The 18,565-nt window shown below is 44.2% G+C and overlaps 1 protein-coding gene across 1 annotated transcript in view; it reads left to right on the top strand.

Moving 5' to 3' along the window:
* The window catches only part of ABCB11 (ATP binding cassette subfamily B member 11), a 51,667-nt gene that overhangs the window by 12,475 nt on the left and 20,627 nt on the right, over positions 1–18,565 (top strand). Inside the window, exons 7-18 of the mRNA XM_066634715.1 lie at positions 604–775; positions 1,568–1,692; positions 3,949–4,123; positions 5,600–5,713; positions 7,774–7,884; positions 8,006–8,131; positions 9,123–9,326; positions 9,978–10,148; positions 11,622–11,823; positions 12,838–12,901; positions 14,659–14,776; positions 16,335–16,499. Coding sequence (XP_066490812.1) covers positions 604–775; positions 1,568–1,692; positions 3,949–4,123; positions 5,600–5,713; positions 7,774–7,884; positions 8,006–8,131; positions 9,123–9,326; positions 9,978–10,148; positions 11,622–11,823; positions 12,838–12,901; positions 14,659–14,776; positions 16,335–16,499 — 1,747 coding nt within the window. The remainder of the gene's footprint in view (positions 1–603; positions 776–1,567; positions 1,693–3,948; positions 4,124–5,599; positions 5,714–7,773; positions 7,885–8,005; positions 8,132–9,122; positions 9,327–9,977; positions 10,149–11,621; positions 11,824–12,837; positions 12,902–14,658; positions 14,777–16,334; positions 16,500–18,565) is intronic.

The raw sequence follows: 18,565 nt of genomic DNA, 5'->3' as shown, positions 1-18,565 counted from the left end.
ATACTCTAGAGTAGCCTTTCCCAAAGGATGGGTTGCAACCCACTGGTTGGTCACAAACCCATGCAAGGTGGATTGTGGGCTGGGCCGTCTTCCCTCCTCCCCGCATCCAAATAGATCCAAGTCTGAGCCATTCCAGAAGCATTGGGCAACCCTGGAGGCTTCTTCTGGGTCATGTCAGCAGGTGACCCACTCTATTAGGCATCAGAATGACCTACAGAAGCCTCTGAAGGCCACTTCTGGTTTTCAGAGACAGCTTCTGGTTTGCCTGTGGAAACTGGAAGTGGCTTTCAGAGGCTTCTGTGTGCCATTCTGAGACCCACGGAGACTAGTAAATTAGATATTCAGCTTGGCACAACTCAGAAGAACTCTCCCCGGCACCACCAGGAACCTTGTGACCCACCGTGAAGGACGAGATGGGGCATGGCGTCTCTGAGATTGGGAACCGCTACCTAGACAAATGTTAAAATGGCTGACTCATAGGACTGAATAAATAAAAACCTAACTAGCAAATCGTCCTTATCAAGATTTCTCCAATGTAAGAAAGAAATTTTTGAATTGCAAGTCAAATGTATCCGCTGCTTCAACTTTTCTTGTTCTCCACAGTGACATTAGCAAAATAAATGATGCTATTGCTGATCAAGTAGCGATCTTTATCCAGCGCTTCACCACCTTTATTTGTGGATTCCTGTTAGGATTTGTCACTGGTTGGAAGCTGACCTTGGTTATTATTGCCGTCAGTCCGCTAATTGGGATTGGAGCTGGCATGATTGGCCTGGTGAGGAACAATGTCATTCATCTTTAAGTAGGATTGTCTGAGGTAATATAGGAGTGAGGTCAGAGTCTGAAGCTAGTAACCATATCAGAAAACCATGACACCACCACAGGGCTCAATCAAATGGTTTACTACTGGGCTAAAAACAAAACAAAACTACATCAAGACTTTATTTCAGATTTTCTAAACAGTGCCCTGCTAGTTCCTTCACCTTGTGAAAAAGCTGATGAGCAAAAAAATATACTGTTGTCAATGTTCCTTTTACAGTTTAAGGGCCCAATCCTATCCAATTTTCCAGAGCCAGTGCAGCTGTGCCAATGCAGCATGCGCTGCATCCTGTGGTGGATGGCCTCCAGTCACAGAGGCCTCCCACAAAGGGAGTGTTTGTTCCCTTACCTTGGGGCTGCATTGCGGCTGCACCAGTGCTGGAATATTGGATGGGACTGGGCCCTAAATCATCTAATGCAGGGGTGTCCAAACTTTTTGGCAGGAGGACCACATCATCTCTCTGACACTGTGTCAGGGGCCGGGAAAAAAGAGTTAACTGCTGAGTGCAGTTGCATCAGGCCAGCATGGGCGCCAACAAGTCTCTGGAGGGCCAGAGCTCATTGGAGACTGGGGGCTCTCAGCGGGCCAGATTGGGAGTCTTTGAGGGCCGCAAGTGGCCCCAGGGCCAGGGTTGGGCACCCTGATCTAATGCGAAAGCAAGGAGTTTGTTTTACTAGATGTAAAATCCCAAGAAGAAAACCTTTTTCTCCTTTTCTGGCACTTACAACAATTAAATTGGGCTTCTAGGCTGTGGCAAAGCTGACTGGTCGAGAATTAAAGGCTTATGCAAAAGCTGGTGGTGTGGCTGATGAAGTGCTCTCATCCATCAGAACCGTGGCCGCTTTTGGAGGGGAAAGAAAAGAAGTTGAAAGGTGGGTCTGAAATGAGATCAAAGTTGGCTAAGAGCGCAATCCAAAGTGCGCCTTATGTCAGCCCAAGTCCCTTGGGCTGGCATAGGAGAATTGCAAACGTGCCGTAAAGCATGTTTGCACCTCCGTGGCTGGGAGCCGCATCAGTGCATTCAGATGTGCTGACGAGTGGAGGCAGGCAGAAGCCTCCGCGGCGGCTCCCATGCCGCTGCTTCTGTCGGCGCTCTTTCTGGGTGGGGGGAGGGCGGGGAGAGGGCGGGGGTGGGCGGCCCCGGGGATTTGTGTGTGGGGAGCCGGGGGTGGGGCTGGGACCCAGCGGTTATGCCAGATCCCAACCCCCGTCCCCGGAGAGAACGGAGCGGCTTCTAGCCGCTCTGCTCTCCTCGGACTTGTGCCACCTCCAGAGGTGGCGCTGGTCTGAGGAGACCCATTGGGGCGCACAACCCTTACCTAGGAGTAAGGGGAAGAGCTTCCCCTTGCCCGTGGCTGAGCCACTGCACCCAACAAACCTGCGTTGGATGCAGCGTAAGCCTCCTGGCTTGCCTGCTCCAGCACAGGTTTGGATTGCACCCTAAGACACCTAAGCTAACTTCAAGTTCAAATTTATTAGGTTGATCAGCACAAAAGCCATACACCTATTTATCTAAAATCTTAAAATCTTAAAACCAGAGTTTAAAACCACATAGAAACAGAATTTGGCTATATCCACAACATACTCTTTGCAAAGACTACTTAACAGTAATTTCAGTCTTAAAGAGTTCGAAAACATAGAAAATGTATGTATCCATTTCTTTAAGAATCGATCTCTCCCTGCTGTATATTTTGGGCATCAGAAAAAGATATGCACCAGGGTGTCTAATTCAGTTAAGGGACAATCACAATAATGCTGCTCAGGAGGGATCCTTTGAAAACAACCCTTTATTTGTTGGTAAAGCATTGTGTCGTGCAATCATATAAGCATGCCTCAACTTGGGAACCGTCAGTGCATAAAAATAAATGGGTAAAGAAAGTTTAGTGGGAAATTTAATTCTGAAATAAGAAGGGGAGCATTTACACTTAGCCTCCCTTAGAAGGCAATCCCAATCTTGAATTAATAGCTTTTCAAGAAGCAATGAACGGCTTCTTCCACTGAATTTTTCTAGACCCATTGGGGCACACAGCCCTTACTTAGGGGTAAGGGGAAAAGCTTCCCCTTGCCTGTGGCTGAGCCACTGCACCCAATGAACCTGTGCTGGATACAACGCAACCTTCCTGGTTTGCCTGCTCCAGCGCAGGTTTGGATTGCGCCCTAAGGCACCTAAGCTAACTAGCAACACATAGAGCCCAATCCTATCCAACTTTCCAGCTCCAGTGTAGCCACAATGCAACCCTTTGGTAAGGGAACACGTGTTTCCATACCTTGAGAAGGTCCCAGTGACTGCCCCTCCACCACAGGATACAGCACACACCTCACAGGCACAACTGCACCAGCACGGGAAAATTAGATAGGATTGGGCCCATAGCCAGGCTTGCTACATCGTTTACTGTTTAGCGGTCAAACCGTAGTATAATAAGGCCAAGGTGATGCAAGTAATATTATTATTATCCCATGCAAGTAATATTATTATGATTATATTTTAAACGAAAAGCGTACAAAACAAAAGAATGAGAAAATGAGACAAGGAATAGGAAAATGACTCCCTGTTTCAAAGAGGCTCACAGTTTAAAAGGATACATCAGCAAGTGCCACTGGGAGGGATGGTATGCTGGGTTGAATTGCTTCCCCCCTGAAAATACATCATTTAAAAATGTGCCTCTTTCCCCATTTAGAAGTGTTACTTCTCTCCACCCCAGCACAGTGATTATTCCAGTGGCAGTCTTGCTTTGACATCTTTTGTTAGATTGTGACCCCTCTGTGGATGGGGAACCATTAAAAAAAATGGCTATGTAAACCACTTCGTGAATGTTTTTGTTGAAATGCAGTATATAAACATTTAAAATAATTATCTCTTGCAGTGGCCTAGTCCCAAACTGTGAATCAAGCTGCTTCTTCATTCATTCATTAATTTAAGAGATTTCTATCTTGCCTTTCTATTCTCATAGGGGCTACCAGGACAGCTTACTGCAGATAATAAAACAGAAAAACAGCACAAGCAAACTAAAATCAACATAAAATTAATAATGTATATTAATAAAAACATAAAAATCATAATTGTATTCATCGCCACTATATTTTCCTCAAGTGCTCAACTGAGATGTTCCCATTTATTCTTTCTACAGATATGACAAAAACCTGGTGTTTGCCCAAACCTGGGGAATTCGAAAGGGAATCATCATGGGATTTTTCACTGGTTTTATCTGGTGTATCATCTTTCTGTGTTATGCACTAGCTTTTTGGTATGGCTCGAAACTTGTCCTTGAGGAGGAGGAGTACACTCCAGGCACACTTTTGCAGGTAATGACTTTTTCTAATGCCTCTTTCATTTTCTAAAGTAATAGAGATTGGGGAAGGGATCCTTAGGAACACCTATGTTTCTGGCCAACTTTGCAGGCAGTGCCTTGTGTTCTACACTATTCAGCGGGCCAAGCATAGCAGAGGAACAAATCCTTTTGCTTACAAAATATAGTGGCTGGTTGACTAACACTGATATAGTGATTGATATATAGATACGGAACCTGACCATATGGAGTTACTTATAGTGGGTCAGATCATTGGTTCATCTAGGCCAGGGGTGCCCAAAGTTTTTGGCAGGAGGACCACATCATCTCTCTGACACTGTGTCGGAGGCCAGGGAAAACAAGAATTAATTTACATTTCAAATTTGAATAAATTTACATTAGTTTACATAAATGAATATATTAAAGATGAACTTACATTAATGAATTAAGGTCTTGCGATAGCTCAAGGCCTATAAAAGACCTTGCACAAAACAAGGCTGGCCTTTCCTTTGCTGCCGCTACTGCATCACAGACATGAAACAGCAAGCAGTGGAGGTAGCCCTCATCCCACAGCTCACGTGAGAGGTCAAATAGTCGCCCTCACACTGAGATCGGTTGCGTCAGGCCAGAATGGGCTCCAACAAATCTCTGGAGGGCCAGAGGTTCATTGGAGACTCGGGGCTCCCTGAGGGCCACATTGAGAGGCCTCGAGGGCCGCAAGTGGCCCCAGGGCCAGGGTTTGGGCACCCCTGGTCTACTACATAGCAGCAGCTCTCCAGGGTTTCAGACAGAGGCCTTCTATGCTCCTTCCTGGAAGTACAAGGGATGGATCATAAGACTTCATGCATGCAAATCAGGTGTAATACCACTGAGCTATGGCTTCCTCTCTCCACCCCAGAACTGTCAATAGACTTCCTAATGAAACAGAGTTTTCCTACTTCCTTCCTGCTGCAGCCTTCTGCACACTAATGGTGAGGGACAGAGAGACTGCAACAGGAAGGGGCAATTAGCAGAAATTTGAAAAAAAGGTATCTTTTAAATGCAAGTGGTTTCTGCTGGCACAAAATGCCTTTTGGATTCGAGCCTGCATGTAATACAATTGTCTAAAAATTACACTTTTTAAAAATGTTAATTTTTAAATTTAAAATTTTTAGATCAAATTAGACCATTTGTTTAAAATGTAGACCATTAAACTTTGCTGAGAATCCAGGTTTCTCACCTTGCATTGAGAGCTGAAACATCTCCGGTGACTATGGCAGGAAAAAAAAGACCACTCTGTGCTTTTCATCGTACTCCCATTTTCTGATACAGAAATTGCATCTTTGTACCTCCCTAACATTTTACATGAAGTCAAGGCATTTACCTGCCTTCCAGGAATATTATTTTATGACTCAGACCACTTCTCATTATAAATTAGGTTCTGCGCCAAAGCCGTTTCTAAAAAAACCACAAACACTATCAACATAATTATGTTTCCCCTTGTGCTTTTTAGGTTTTCTTTGGGGTTTTAATAGGAGCATTAAATCTTGGCCAGGCTTCTCCTTGTCTGGAAGCCTTCGCCACCGGCCGAGGAGCTGCAACAATTATCTTTGAGACAATAGATGGAGTGAGTAACAAATAACTTTGAATACTGTTAGTCTGCTTTGAGAGGGAAAAAATAATTAAACACGCCTCTGGTAGTGGAGGCTTCTCCCAACAGTGCAAATGAGAAATATGGTGATTATGGGAAAATTTATTGCAGATTAAGGCAAAGTAGCATCAAGCCTGTGGATTTACGAGTGATGTTCCTAAACCATTTCCATATGAATATTCAAAGTCTCATCAAGCTCTGACATTTAGCTGTTAGAACTGTTCTCTGGAAGCCACCTGATCACGAGAAACTCCACTGAAGCCAGTGAGATTATTCACAATTAAGTGGTTTCAGGGTCTAAGCTGCTGCAGTCTCTTAGGTGCTTGATTATAAGAAATGAAGTAAGACCAAAGGCTTAGATCAAGGCATGAATATGTATGGTGTAACCAAAGCTTCAGGAAGTAGCAAGGACCAAGTATTCAGCAAAGAGAACCCTGCATGATTCCATCAGTGCCAATGAACTATGTCTCTAGAAGACAGCTGTGCTCTTTGGTTTTTAATATCTGCTTACTCCAAAGGATTTTTTAAAAAGCTCTGAAGTGTATAACTAGAGAGCTTCCATATATCTAGCCTAGACGCCTTTAAAAGGGGATTGGACAAGTTTCTGGAGGAAAAATCCATTACGAGTTACAAGCCATGATGTGTATGCGCAACCTCCTGATTTTAGAAATGGGTTATGTTAGAATGCCACATGCAAGGGAGGGCACCAGGATGAGGCCTCTTGTTATCTGGTGTGCTCCCTGGGGCATTTGGTGGGCCACTGTGAGATACAGGAAGCTGGACTAGATGGGCCTATGGCCTGATCCAGTGGGGCTGTTCTTATGTTCTTATGTGTGAAGCATGAATGATGCTGGGTAGTACTGAAATAGGTACCCCCTGGATGGTTTAGGCCTGCTGATAATGGCTGTTCTGATTGCCCAGCTGTACCACTCTTTCCCTGCCCCATCCCTCCCACTAGGTCCAAACTACAGAGTCAATTCCTGCTTAAATAATTAACAGTGCAATCAACACCCACGCTGTGAACTGCAGCACCTCTCCCTGCACCAGCTCTGAGTGTTGCAAATGTAAAGCATGTTTGTACCTACTCAGGAGCTAGCTGGGCTGGTGCAGACCAGTGCCAGCTCAGCAATGCTGGATCCGACCCCTGTGCCAGCTAGCGGGTGAGTGGAATGGATGCCGGGGAGTTTTTGGGTGGGGGAGGATAGAACAGGAGGTGGATCAGGCCCAGGAGGGGGTGTGGGAGCAGCGGTAACTCATGCCATATCCTAACCCTCATCCCTGGCAGCCCTACACAGGCTTCTCCGATTTGCGCAAGCTATATAGTTGGTGCAAATCTGAGAAGCAACATAGGGTTGGCTGGGGCTTTACTTGGGGTAAGGGGAAATATATCCCCTTACCCCGAGGTGATGTCTAGCTGCCTCCTAAGCTGCTTTGGATGCAGCGCAGGCCATGCTGCCTGGCTGCGTTAGCAGCATTGAGCTGCCTGTAAATAAAGCTGGTGCTTAGTCCTGCTGAAGCATAATGGCTAAGAGACTGAGCTATGGCTCAGAATTTTCCTGGCTTGACACTCACTTCTGCCATGAACTCACCAGATGGCATCAGGTGGGATCCTCCCTCAGTTGTAATATGAGGATAATGATACTTATTCAGCTTTACAGGGTTATTGTAGGGATAACATGATAATACACATGAATTGCTTTGCATACTCAGAAAGCACAAATATTGTTTTCCTGATATAGGTGCTTAAAATGGATTATTTTAGTTTCTAGTGCCACAAACTTTGACAATGCAGGCAAGCATGGTTACCCAAATGTTTGCGATCAAGGCGCACTGCAAACCTGATTGCAATCATGTCTGCCTGTCTCCTTATTTTACAACTGCCTCCGAGCAGATCCCACAGCCTTTCCAAGCCCAAAAATAATGGAAGATAAGATTGAAAAAGATAGAAGATAAGATAGAGAGATGGTGCGTGCACTGTGTTTAATTCATTTTTGTTTAAGAAGCACGAACAAATAATGTGATTGATTCTTCCCCAGAAACCCACCATCGACTGCATGTCAGAAGATGGTTACACATTGGATAAAGTGAAAGGTGAAATTGAATTCCATAATGTAACCTTCCATTACCCATCCAGGCCTGAAGTAAAGGTAAGTACTCATATGGCCCCTTCTTTATGTTATTTAGAGCACCAACAGTAGCACTTTCTCATGTATGGTCTCTCTCTCTCTCTCTCTCTCTCTCTCTCTCTCTCTCTCTCTCTCTCTCCAGATTTTAGACAAACTCAACATGATCATCAAGTCAGGAGAAACCACAGCTTTTGTCGGTCCTAGTGGAGCAGGGAAGAGCACCACTGTGCAGCTCATCCAGAGATTCTATGACCCTAGTGAAGGCATGGTGAGAATTTTTGTGTAAGACCATTGCCATTCATGAATCTCAAGAATCCTGGGACATGAGCCATTCCTTCTGGGGGGCGTAAACAGGCCTGCAGGAGGAATTTGATACATCTTGGGAATGTGCACCACATAGTGCCTGGCCCAGGACCTTTGGGGGGAGGAGAGAAATAGGAGGAATGTTTACACAGGAGGCATGTATGGGTGTCCCATTGCAAATTGGTGTCAGATTCATACAAATTAATGCTTATGTCACAATATCCCATGACTGCACTTGGACTAAAGAAAAGAACTGCCATTCACTGTGATTTCTAAACACAAATACTGTAACTGAATGAACTATGTGGTTTTCAATAAGACTGAGGGCCCATCCTATCCAACTTTCTAATACTGATGCAGCCGTGCCAAGGGGGCATACGTTGCATCCTGAGGTGGGGGGGTAGTCGTGGAGGCCTCCTCAAGGTAATGGAACATTTATTCCCTTAATAAGGGGCTGCCACGTGCTACAAACATCAACACTGGCTGTGTCTCCATTGCTGTGACAGTAGAGCCATGACAAACCTTCTCATAAGACCTAAAAGAAGGGAGCTGAGAGAACTACAAAATGCATGTGCAACTTGCCATGCTAGCTACGCAAGTGGGAGAGAAGCACTGATGCACAGGCTGCTCCTTTCTCATGCTCTGAGTTGGGGGGACAGGAAGGAGCAAGGGAAGGAGAAGGATGCTTTAACCCCTTCCTCTCTATAACGGATGCTGCAGCAATTGGGGAGACAGCTTCTCTCCTGGGTTTCCCCAGTATATAGGGCTGCCTGAAGAGGGACTGAGTTGACCCCATGCTCCAGCAAAGGTCACTGTGATTAGTAAATCTACGTTAAGTTCTTCTTATGGCATTTTCATTCAACTTTGTAAGTGCCCACGCCAGAGTGGAATATGAGTAACAAGTAAACAGCTGTGTTATGACTGCTGTTTTCCCTACAACTACTGTTGTTGTGTAGGTTACTCTAGATGGACATGACGTTCGCTCCCTTAACATTCAGTGGCTGCGTTCTTTGATTGGCATAGTTGAACAGGAGCCAGTCCTGTTTGCTACCACCATTGCAGAGAACATTCGCTACGGTCGGGAGAATGCGACAATGGAAGACATCATCAGAGCGGCCAAAGAAGCCAATGCCTACAACTTCATCATGGATCTCCCTCTGGTAAAAGTGTACTTCAGCTTGCTAAATTTAGAAGCCTGACATGATTGTAAGCCTGCATAGTTTGTGACCCACCAATCAAGCATAGCCCACAAGCCACGTATGGCAGCCTGCCAGGTGCTTGACTGGTTTTGCAGCAGTCAAAAATAGGACAGTTATCAAGCCATGGTGGATTCTTGGTAGATTCCACCAAGCCATAGAGCCAAGGTGGATTCCCATTCATGGCTTGTGGCAATAGTTTGTGGATGATAAGCCATACAGGTCTGGCCTACAGAACATTCAAGAGCTAAATCAACAGGGAAAAGTACTAGAAAAGGCTAGCTGGGAAATTTTTTGTGGTTCCTTCAAAGAGAATACTATGTAATAGACTTTAATAACAAGGCTGTTGGTTCCTATTCAGTGTCCTGTTAATTCCTGTGCTATTCAGTTCCTGTTAGTTGCCCCCAGCATAGACTGGTTTCCTGCACATTCAATTCTTCAACTCAGCAAGCAGGGTTCTCCCCAGATCTGCAGATAAGTGAATCTGCCACAGATATGGGGCCTCACTTGTATATTATTGTTTTCTTGTGGATTGCAATATAGCACTTATTATTGATCCAAAGACAGCAAGATCTAATAACCTTTGTTAACTGGTTTAATATTCCTGTTATTTAGCAATTCGACACCCTTGTTGGCGAAGGTGGTGGCCAAATGAGCGGAGGCCAGAAGCAAAGAATCGCTATTGCCCGAGCCTTAGTTCGAAACCCCAAAATCCTGCTCCTGGACATGGCTACGTCAGCACTGGACAATGAAAGTGAAGCGGTAGTGCAAGAGGCACTTCATAAGGTTTGCCACATTGTAATGCTATTTCAATTTGCTAGAGTTGCTGGAAGGATTTTCCCTCCCCCCCCCAATATCACTAATTATAATTAGCAATGGGGTACTAGTCTCTGGAATTGCCAGTCACTCGCTTTTCACTGCTCATCCACATGATCTAATTCCCAAACCACTGACTTCCAGTGTTTTCTGCCTTCTGCTCCTCTGTTTGTTTGCTTCTTCCCCACCAAATGATTCAATTGTTGAAAGTTTTTATTTTAGTAATAAAATACAGTTGTAACTTTAGCATGTCTGATAAGGGAAAGCCAAGTACTAGAAAAGCTTTTCACGACTCTTGTGGCTCTAAACCGAACACCCCCTCTTTGCAGGTTTAGCCGGTTTTATTATTTTCCTATTCAGTGTAGCTGGGGAATTAATAGTGAATTGCCCCATGAGGAGACATTCTGATCTAATTCCAATTTTTTTTTCCTGCAAGGGGGACCTTTAGGGCGCAATCCTAACCAACTTTCCAGCACTGGCATAGCTGTACCAGTGGGGCATATGCTGCATTCCACATTTGGGGGGGCAGTCATGGAGACCTCCTCAAGGTAGGGCAATGTTTGTTCCCTTATCTTGGAGTTGCATTGCCCTTATGTCAGTGCTGGAAAATTGGTTAGGATTACAGCCTCAATTACATATTTCTTCACATTTTTAAAATTTTGTTTTGAAAATAGCATTATTGCGCTACTAAAAAGGAAAAGGGGGAAAAAAAAAACCTGAAACGAGGGGAAGGTGGTTGGGAGCCCTTACTGACATCCACAAGGTCTGCCCTGAGTCTCTGCAGTTTTAGTTATAGCATATCCTATTCACAACTTTCTGAAAAACAAAAGCTGAAGGGGCCAAGTCTCTTCTGGGCCTCCTGTAATTCAGATACTAAAGATTTGCATTTATTTGTAGAGCTATACAAGAATGATAAGTACAGGTGTGAGCCACTTAACAACAGGGATAGTTCTTTAATCTCTGTTGTTATGGGATTAGGTCATTAAATGAACATTCAGTCCAATCTGTTGCCTTTGTTGTGTAAACAGACACTCCCTGCCAGACACTAGCTGGCTGCATAGGCTACTGGAGATAGATTGCCTCTTCTTTGCATTAAGAGCCTCTGTATTGTGTAAACAGACACTCTGCTGCAGGCTATGGGAGACACAATTGCCTCATTAAGAGCATTTTTATTGTGTTTTGACCACCGTCATATACGCGGTCCATCATTAAGCGAACGGTTGTTAAGCGACACACACCTGTACAATGTCATAGAAGTTCCACATTAATTAAACAAACATTTTTGTACATACCAATATTTGTATCAAGAAACCCAGTAAATATGAATGAGTTCATTTCATTACCTACTCCATGATATGTCATCAACAAATGAGATAGGCGAGCCTGCACATATCACGCGGTGCCTCCTATCACTTCTCTGACAGTGCCATTTTGTTGATTTAGGCTCGCCTTGGACGCACTGCAATCTCCATAGCTCATCGTTTGTCCACCATCAAAACAGCTGACGTCATCATTGGTTTTGAGCATGGAAGAGCAGTGGAAAGAGGGAAGCATGAGGAGCTGATGGAACGGAAAGGGGTTTATTTCACACTGGTAACTTTGCAAAGCCAAGGAGACAAAGCGCTCATTGAATCGTCTGTACAAAGCAAGTGCCTTATTCTACATTTCTGAGAAAATTCCTTAACAGAAAAGAATAAATTTCCCTTTCATAGAGGTTGATATTTTTTTCCTTTGGTGAAATTCTCCTTGAAGAATGGAATGCTTCGGCCCCTTGCCTAAGCTACTGTTGCTGATCTTACCTTATGTGTGTTCCTTGGAACAGCTTTCCTGGGCTGTTTTACACTGTTCTGCTGTAATGGCCTTGGGCGTTCCTCCAATTCCCTTGTATGCTAGTGAAAAGACATCCAGCAGCAATCTTCAGTGATTTCTGTTCAATTTTGTACAGCTTTTTTTGGGCTGTACCACTGCAGTCTGCAAGATGGTATGAATGCTTCTCCATACAAAACCACCTGTACAGTATGTACAAAATTAATATATCAGGATAAGCGTTCTATTCTGAACTTTCACCCTGACATTTGAATTGTGTATTTGCCGGGTATTTTGAAATGGGGAAACATTCAGCATGAAATCCCACCCCCCCCCGCAGTCTGAAATAGTACAGTCCAACAAAATCTGTACCATGTGACTGTTTATTTCACTCTTTGAGGGGCACCCGCTTAAGAGGTTTCCTGCAGTAGTGGTCTGTGTTTTGGCACACAACACACAAGGTGTACAAGAGATAATTGCTCCAACATTGTGAATCTCTTCATAACCACAATGCTTCTTTTCCTGCGCACAGCTCACACAGAGGAAATCACATGTGCCATGTGGGTAAAGTGCAGAGATAGGATTGGGGGGCGGAAGCACATTTAGATTAAGATCACACATTTTATACAGCAGAATCATCAAACGAGAATGGGAATGTTGATACTATGGGTATAAAGTTTAGTATAGAACCCTGCAAAGGCTCCCAACCTTTTAATTGATTTGCTTCTGCAGAGTAAGCAAATATTTACTGGGAAACTTTGTATTGTTACATTATCATTGTAAAGTTGATCATTAATAATCTCTGGTTTTGTTTTCCTACCCTCTAACAAGCTTCTATGTCTATATTCTACAGCATCTGAACCAAAATCTGAGGCCGTGCAGCCTTTCAGCAGGGGAAGCTATCAGGCCAGCTTGAGGTGAGCCAGGCCTCTGTGCCTTTAAGTTAGCAACCATGCGCAACAGTGCTAGGAACTGAACCACCATGTAAAAACAGTAGTAATTAGGAATAAGCAACCCCTGTGAAAACTGCACATCTGCTTTACAAACAGGTGTCCTAAACATGTGGTGCAAATTTTCCCAGGTGCTATAATATCAGTGGAAACAATAAAGAAAGTGCCATACATCCCTACCCATAATAATATAGGGGAGGGAACACCACCCACATTTACAACAGATAGTACAGCCTTGGCCTTGTGTTTCTGAAATGTAGGGAATCGAAAAAAAACCAAACTGACCATATTGGGAAAGAGACAATAGTGACTGTAATAAAATCCCTTACACATTAATACCTAGAGGTGTTTGTTTCTGGTGAGTAAGAGAAGATTACAGCCTTAGTTGCACTGAACACAATGGGCTTACTTATGAGTAGAATAAATAACACCATTCTCAAACACCTCTATACCACGTCTGATGAGGATTCTAGATATCCATTGTGTCCCTGTCTTATTCTACTGCTGTGAGAGACGGTAGTATAGGTTGCCAGCTGTGTTTGTTGTCTCAGACCTTTACTTTTAATTGAAATTAATGCCAGTTAATAGAGCAAAAGCCGACCATGATGCAATGTAGCCATAAACATGGGGTATGCTTTAATGAGAACTGCATGCAACCACCTCTTTCATTAGGTGCTTCTTTAGTTTTGATCCTTTTTAATAAGACTTAGCCCTCCACTGAGAACTAGGATTTTCCAGGAGGCAATACAGAGGCACTTGACAAATGGTAGGTAAGAAAAAGCTTGTTTGTCTCATAAATCTGGTATGTACAGAGAGATATATCTCACTGGGATAGCTGAAGTGCTTGACAATAGCCTGATTATTCTCCCTGAAGGCTTTTGGACTGGGTTATATTATGAACATGCATGTTCCTTCAAAGGAGAATAATAGCTTAGTTTGCAGGCATTCATTTCTGTTTTGTTCTGAAAAGAGACTTTTAACTTGAGAACTGTTCCATATGAGGAAAAATAATCTTGAAACTCATACTGTTTAGAAAGGTCTGCGTATAGAGCCAGTCACAGTGCTTTATACTTAGTCTTAGCAAGACACTCATCTTTTCTTCTCTATTGCTTTGTCGTCCATTATGAGAGGAGCCATTTGGTTATTTGATTTTTCTCTGTAAACCGCTTTGTGAACTTTTAGTTGAAAAGCGGTATATAAATACTGTTAATAATAATAATAATAATGTAAGAATTTCTAGCTTTTAAGCAGGCTTCCTTGAGTCATGAAAGTGTCTGGCAATGGGGACACTTTGGAAGTTGTGTTTTCCTTCTTGTGCCTTTAAGAATCAAATCAGGAAGGGAGAAAGTCTTGCTGTTCACATATGTCTTCGCAATAACTGAGCATTCAGGCAAGACTCTCAGCAAATGGATCCTGATCCAAGGCCAGTTCATGCATGGGGCAGTTCACACTGCTAAGTGCATTCAGCAATGGGGGAGTGGACCCAAAGTATGTACAGACCAAAATGACAGCAGTAGGAAATAACCTCTCACAACTTGGTGTCATTGTAAGCCATGGGTTGCATGTTATATTATTCCTACAATCTGCTATTTTAGCAATTTTGGTCACTAGTGGTGTCACACACACCCCCGTGCACATCACCCGGTGCAGCCCACACACCCCTCACAACACCCCTGAACTTCTGTTACTAGAAGACCAGGCCTTTTCTCTCTCCTGTTTTGCAGAGCCTCCATTCGACAGCGCTCCAGATCTCAGTTATCAAATGTAATACCCAGCCATCCAGTGTTAACTGCAGGAGACCATGCAACCCAGTACCAAGAAGATGCAGGGCTATTTAAGAAGGTCCATCATCTTTATAATGACACTAAACACAAATGTTCTTTCTGCTTTGTCTGACTTTGATGCAGTTCTTTATTTCACATGAAGAGGAAAAAACGAAACAAAGTTTCATGAGGATTCTGCTGTGCAACCTGAAAAGCAGACTGTTGAATAATATATTGTGAATTTTTTTTTTTTTGCTAGATGGGGGGAGTGTACTTGCAGCTCAATCCTCACTCCAAGCGCAGTGATTCGACAGCACTAATGCAACTTCTGCTGTATGGGGGAGGGTGGGGAACTGAAGAACTCTGCAGGGCTCTGGAGGACTCTGCAGGGTAAGGGATCATTTGTTCCCTTGCCCCAGAGTAAGCCCCAGCAGCTTCCCCGTTTCCTCTAATGGAAGTTATTCAGGTATTCACAAGAAGAATATAAATAGAAAAGATTTTGAGTATTAATAATGCTTGGTTCCCTAATTCTTGGTTCCTAATTCTTAGGAATGCCAGCATTCAGTGTTTCAACCACAAAGAGCTTACTCTGGAGGAAGTGTCAGATCTCTTTAAAATTTCTTAGGAATTCACAGACAATTAGTGAGTTGATAGGTGCAAGTGGATGCATTTAGGTGCTAATTGAAGGCGCCAGCCTGGTAATCAGCTTGTTACCAAGGTCAGGCTCTTTCCTGGTTGAGAGGAATGGGTTGAGTGTGTTCTTTTGTGTTTGCTAAACTTTTGAGAATGCCCACCAAAGATGTGGGCAAAATGTTAGACGGTCAGGATGGTTAGATTTTATTAGACTGTGGCCATTAATCCTGCATAATTTTAATCGTAATAATAGCAATGCCAGCCACGAAACCCTTAGAACAGTGGTGGGCCGTGACCCACCAGTTTGTGTAACACTTCCCCCATCCCTTTAAGGGGCAGAGGAAGAAGAGGGGCAGGGAAACGATCCCCAGGATCGTGTCCCTGAGGGGGTTGCTTTCATTTACTTGGACCAGTGAGGGCTGCTAGAGGTTGCAGGAGGTGAGGGGAGCCCAGCACAGCCCTCCGCAGGGCTCCCCGAGACTTGGAATCTTGAAATGTTCGCAAAGCACTTCCTGTTTGCAGGAGGTGCGTTGCAATAGCTATTTTCAAGATTCCAAGCCTCGGGGAGCCCTGCAGAGGGCTGCGCTGGGCTCCCTGCATCTCCTGCAGCCTCCAGTAGCCCTCACTGAGTCCAAGTAAGTGAAAGCACCCCCCTTGTCCCCCTCAGGGTCTTGATCCTGGGAATTGCTTCCCTGCCCTTGCCTCTCTCCCGCAAAGACTTGCTGAGAGAGTAAAGCTCCCTCAAAGTTTGAGAACCACTGCCTTAGAATGGATTTTGAAGCTATTCAAGTTCCAGATGTGCACAGAGTTTGTATATCATTCTGTACACACATGCAAGACCCCCTTACAACATGGCAGTGGACCTGCAGGACAGCAGACTGCTCTCCTCTGCCTGCTTCGTGGTGTTTCAAATGTCTGAAGCCCCTATTGGGTGGCTATGCAATATTGAGGAAGAAATAGCTTTTTCATATTCAGTGTGTCTGTTTGCATCTCTTTTGTTTTAGGACTCTGTCCCTGAAGAGGAGGAGGAAGTACAACCTGCTAGTATTATCAGGATTTTAAAATACAATACATCAGAGTGGCCCTATATGGTGCTTGGATCCTTTGGAGCAGCTGCCAATGGGGCAGTCAACCCACTCTATGCTTTGCTGTTCAGTCAGATTATTGGAGTAGGTTATGACCATTTTTTTATTTTTATGCATTTATGATACAGGATATCAGTATACAAACTGCCTATGCAAAACCAAAATGGCAATTTCAGTTCTCATATTGTGGGTTCCATTATTTTCGCATTACTTGGAGATCATGGCAAATAGGAAGCCGTCTTCTACTAAGCCAGACCACTTTTGCATCTACATCAAGAGTACCCATGCTGATTGACAGCAGCATTTCAGCAAACTGACTTTTCCAACCCTGCCTGGAAATACCAGGGATTGCATGGGGAACCTTCTGTATGAAAGCAGATGCTCTACTATTGAGCAAACCACAGAATATACACAGAAACATCTTGTGTGCAGTGCAGGCAACAGGTTCTTTCAGCAGCAACTGTGAACTGCTGGCTACGTTTCAGAGTCTTGAGATCCAAGAGATCTTTTGGGGGACTCTGAAATTCAGCTAGTGACTCACAGATCTGTTTGGGCAGCCAGTAACGTTTATGAGCTTTTAAAATCAAGACAGGTTCACCAACCATTTGTGACTTTCAAGAATCTGTGAAAAGAAAAAACCCCTCACAGATCTGTTCAAGAATCAGTTGCAAGGAAGGCATTTCCTCAACGTGAATTTTCTGACATTGGAATCTAACTGGCTTGTTGAAGATTCAGTTGCATGCATTCTACAGAGATGACTTTTCATGTATGGTGAGACAATAGTGACTCATGGGAATGATCCTGTGGTGACAAAATGTAGTGTGAGAAACCAGCTTCCCTCAACCTATCTGACCTTGAGCAGATCACAGCCATCTGTTTATTTTCTTGCAATGCTCTGCTTACTAACTTAGGACCAAAGCAGTCAGAGTGCAACTGTTACCCTGCACATGCCTGATCTTGTCTGATCTTGGAAGCTAAGCAGGGTCAGGCCTGGTTAGTACTTGGATGGGAGACCGCCTGGGAATATCAGGTGCTGTAGGCTTATACCATAGTCTTTCAAGACTGAAGGTTGCCAACCAACCAGTCAGAGTGCAGGAAATCATAATTAAACAGATCTGCTGATGTTTTGTTTTTCCTTTAAAGGACCTGTTCCCTCAAGAGGGTGGAGGGATTTGATTTTGATTAGAGAAGTGCCTTTGAAAAAAAAGATGCTTAACCTTTCCCCCCCTGTTGTATTTTCTGAAAAGAAAGCTTCTCACACATCCACCATTGGCTATCAGCCCTACTGAGGAACAAACACAAACATGATATAGATACCCATCTTTTTTCCTCAGTGAAACTCAAAGCAGCTTAAGGGGGGGGGAATTCACTGGAAAATGGCAAATAATTATTTCTCTCTTTCCAACATGCTCGATTGCTGGGGAGGTTCAGCTCATCTGCCGGAGCACTAGTCTCTCCCTATATAGAGAATGTGGCAGTGAAAGATCAGCCTCTGCTTTGATTGAGCATGCACTGTGCAGAACCCCAAAGTTTGACGGTGATGTGATATGAAACTTTTGGTTCACCAAGTTTCCGCACAGCACACGCACCATCAAAGCGGAGGCTGACCTTTCATTGCCACAGCTAAGTCTCTATACAGGGAGAGACTAGCACCGTGGCAGATGAGAGCTGACCACAGTTTTGAGTCACTGAGCTCTGTGCACAGTGCCCAACCTCAGGCTTGGACCTCACAGCACGTCACTGGGTAGTTGATCAATTAGCGCAGTGGTTTTCAAACTCCCAGGGAGAGTTTGAACTGCAGTAAGTTCTTGCGGGGGAGGGAGGGAGGCAATGACTCAATCCCCAGGTTCGCATTGCTCAGTGGGCTGCAGGGACTGGGATGCACTCACCAGTCCCTGCAGCAGCCTCCTGGGGACTGGTGACAGCCTCTGACAGATGCATTTATTTTTACATTTGCCAATGAGCAAGTGATTTCCATGGACTTTATGAGGATTGCTGTATTTCAATAAATGCTTACATGTTGCATCTTCTGACCATCCTCCAAAGACTCAGTAGTAGTTTTCAGGGCTTCCCTATGCCTCAGAAGTAAGTCCCATTATAGTCAACTATTTGAGGGCACAATCCTAACCAACTTTCCAACACTGTCATAG

Source organism: Tiliqua scincoides, chromosome 1, assembly GCF_035046505.1.
Source record: "Tiliqua scincoides isolate rTilSci1 chromosome 1, rTilSci1.hap2, whole genome shotgun sequence".
NCBI lineage: Eukaryota > Metazoa > Chordata > Lepidosauria > Squamata > Scincidae > Tiliqua > Tiliqua scincoides.
This window is presented reverse-complemented; position numbering and strand designations above follow the sequence as displayed.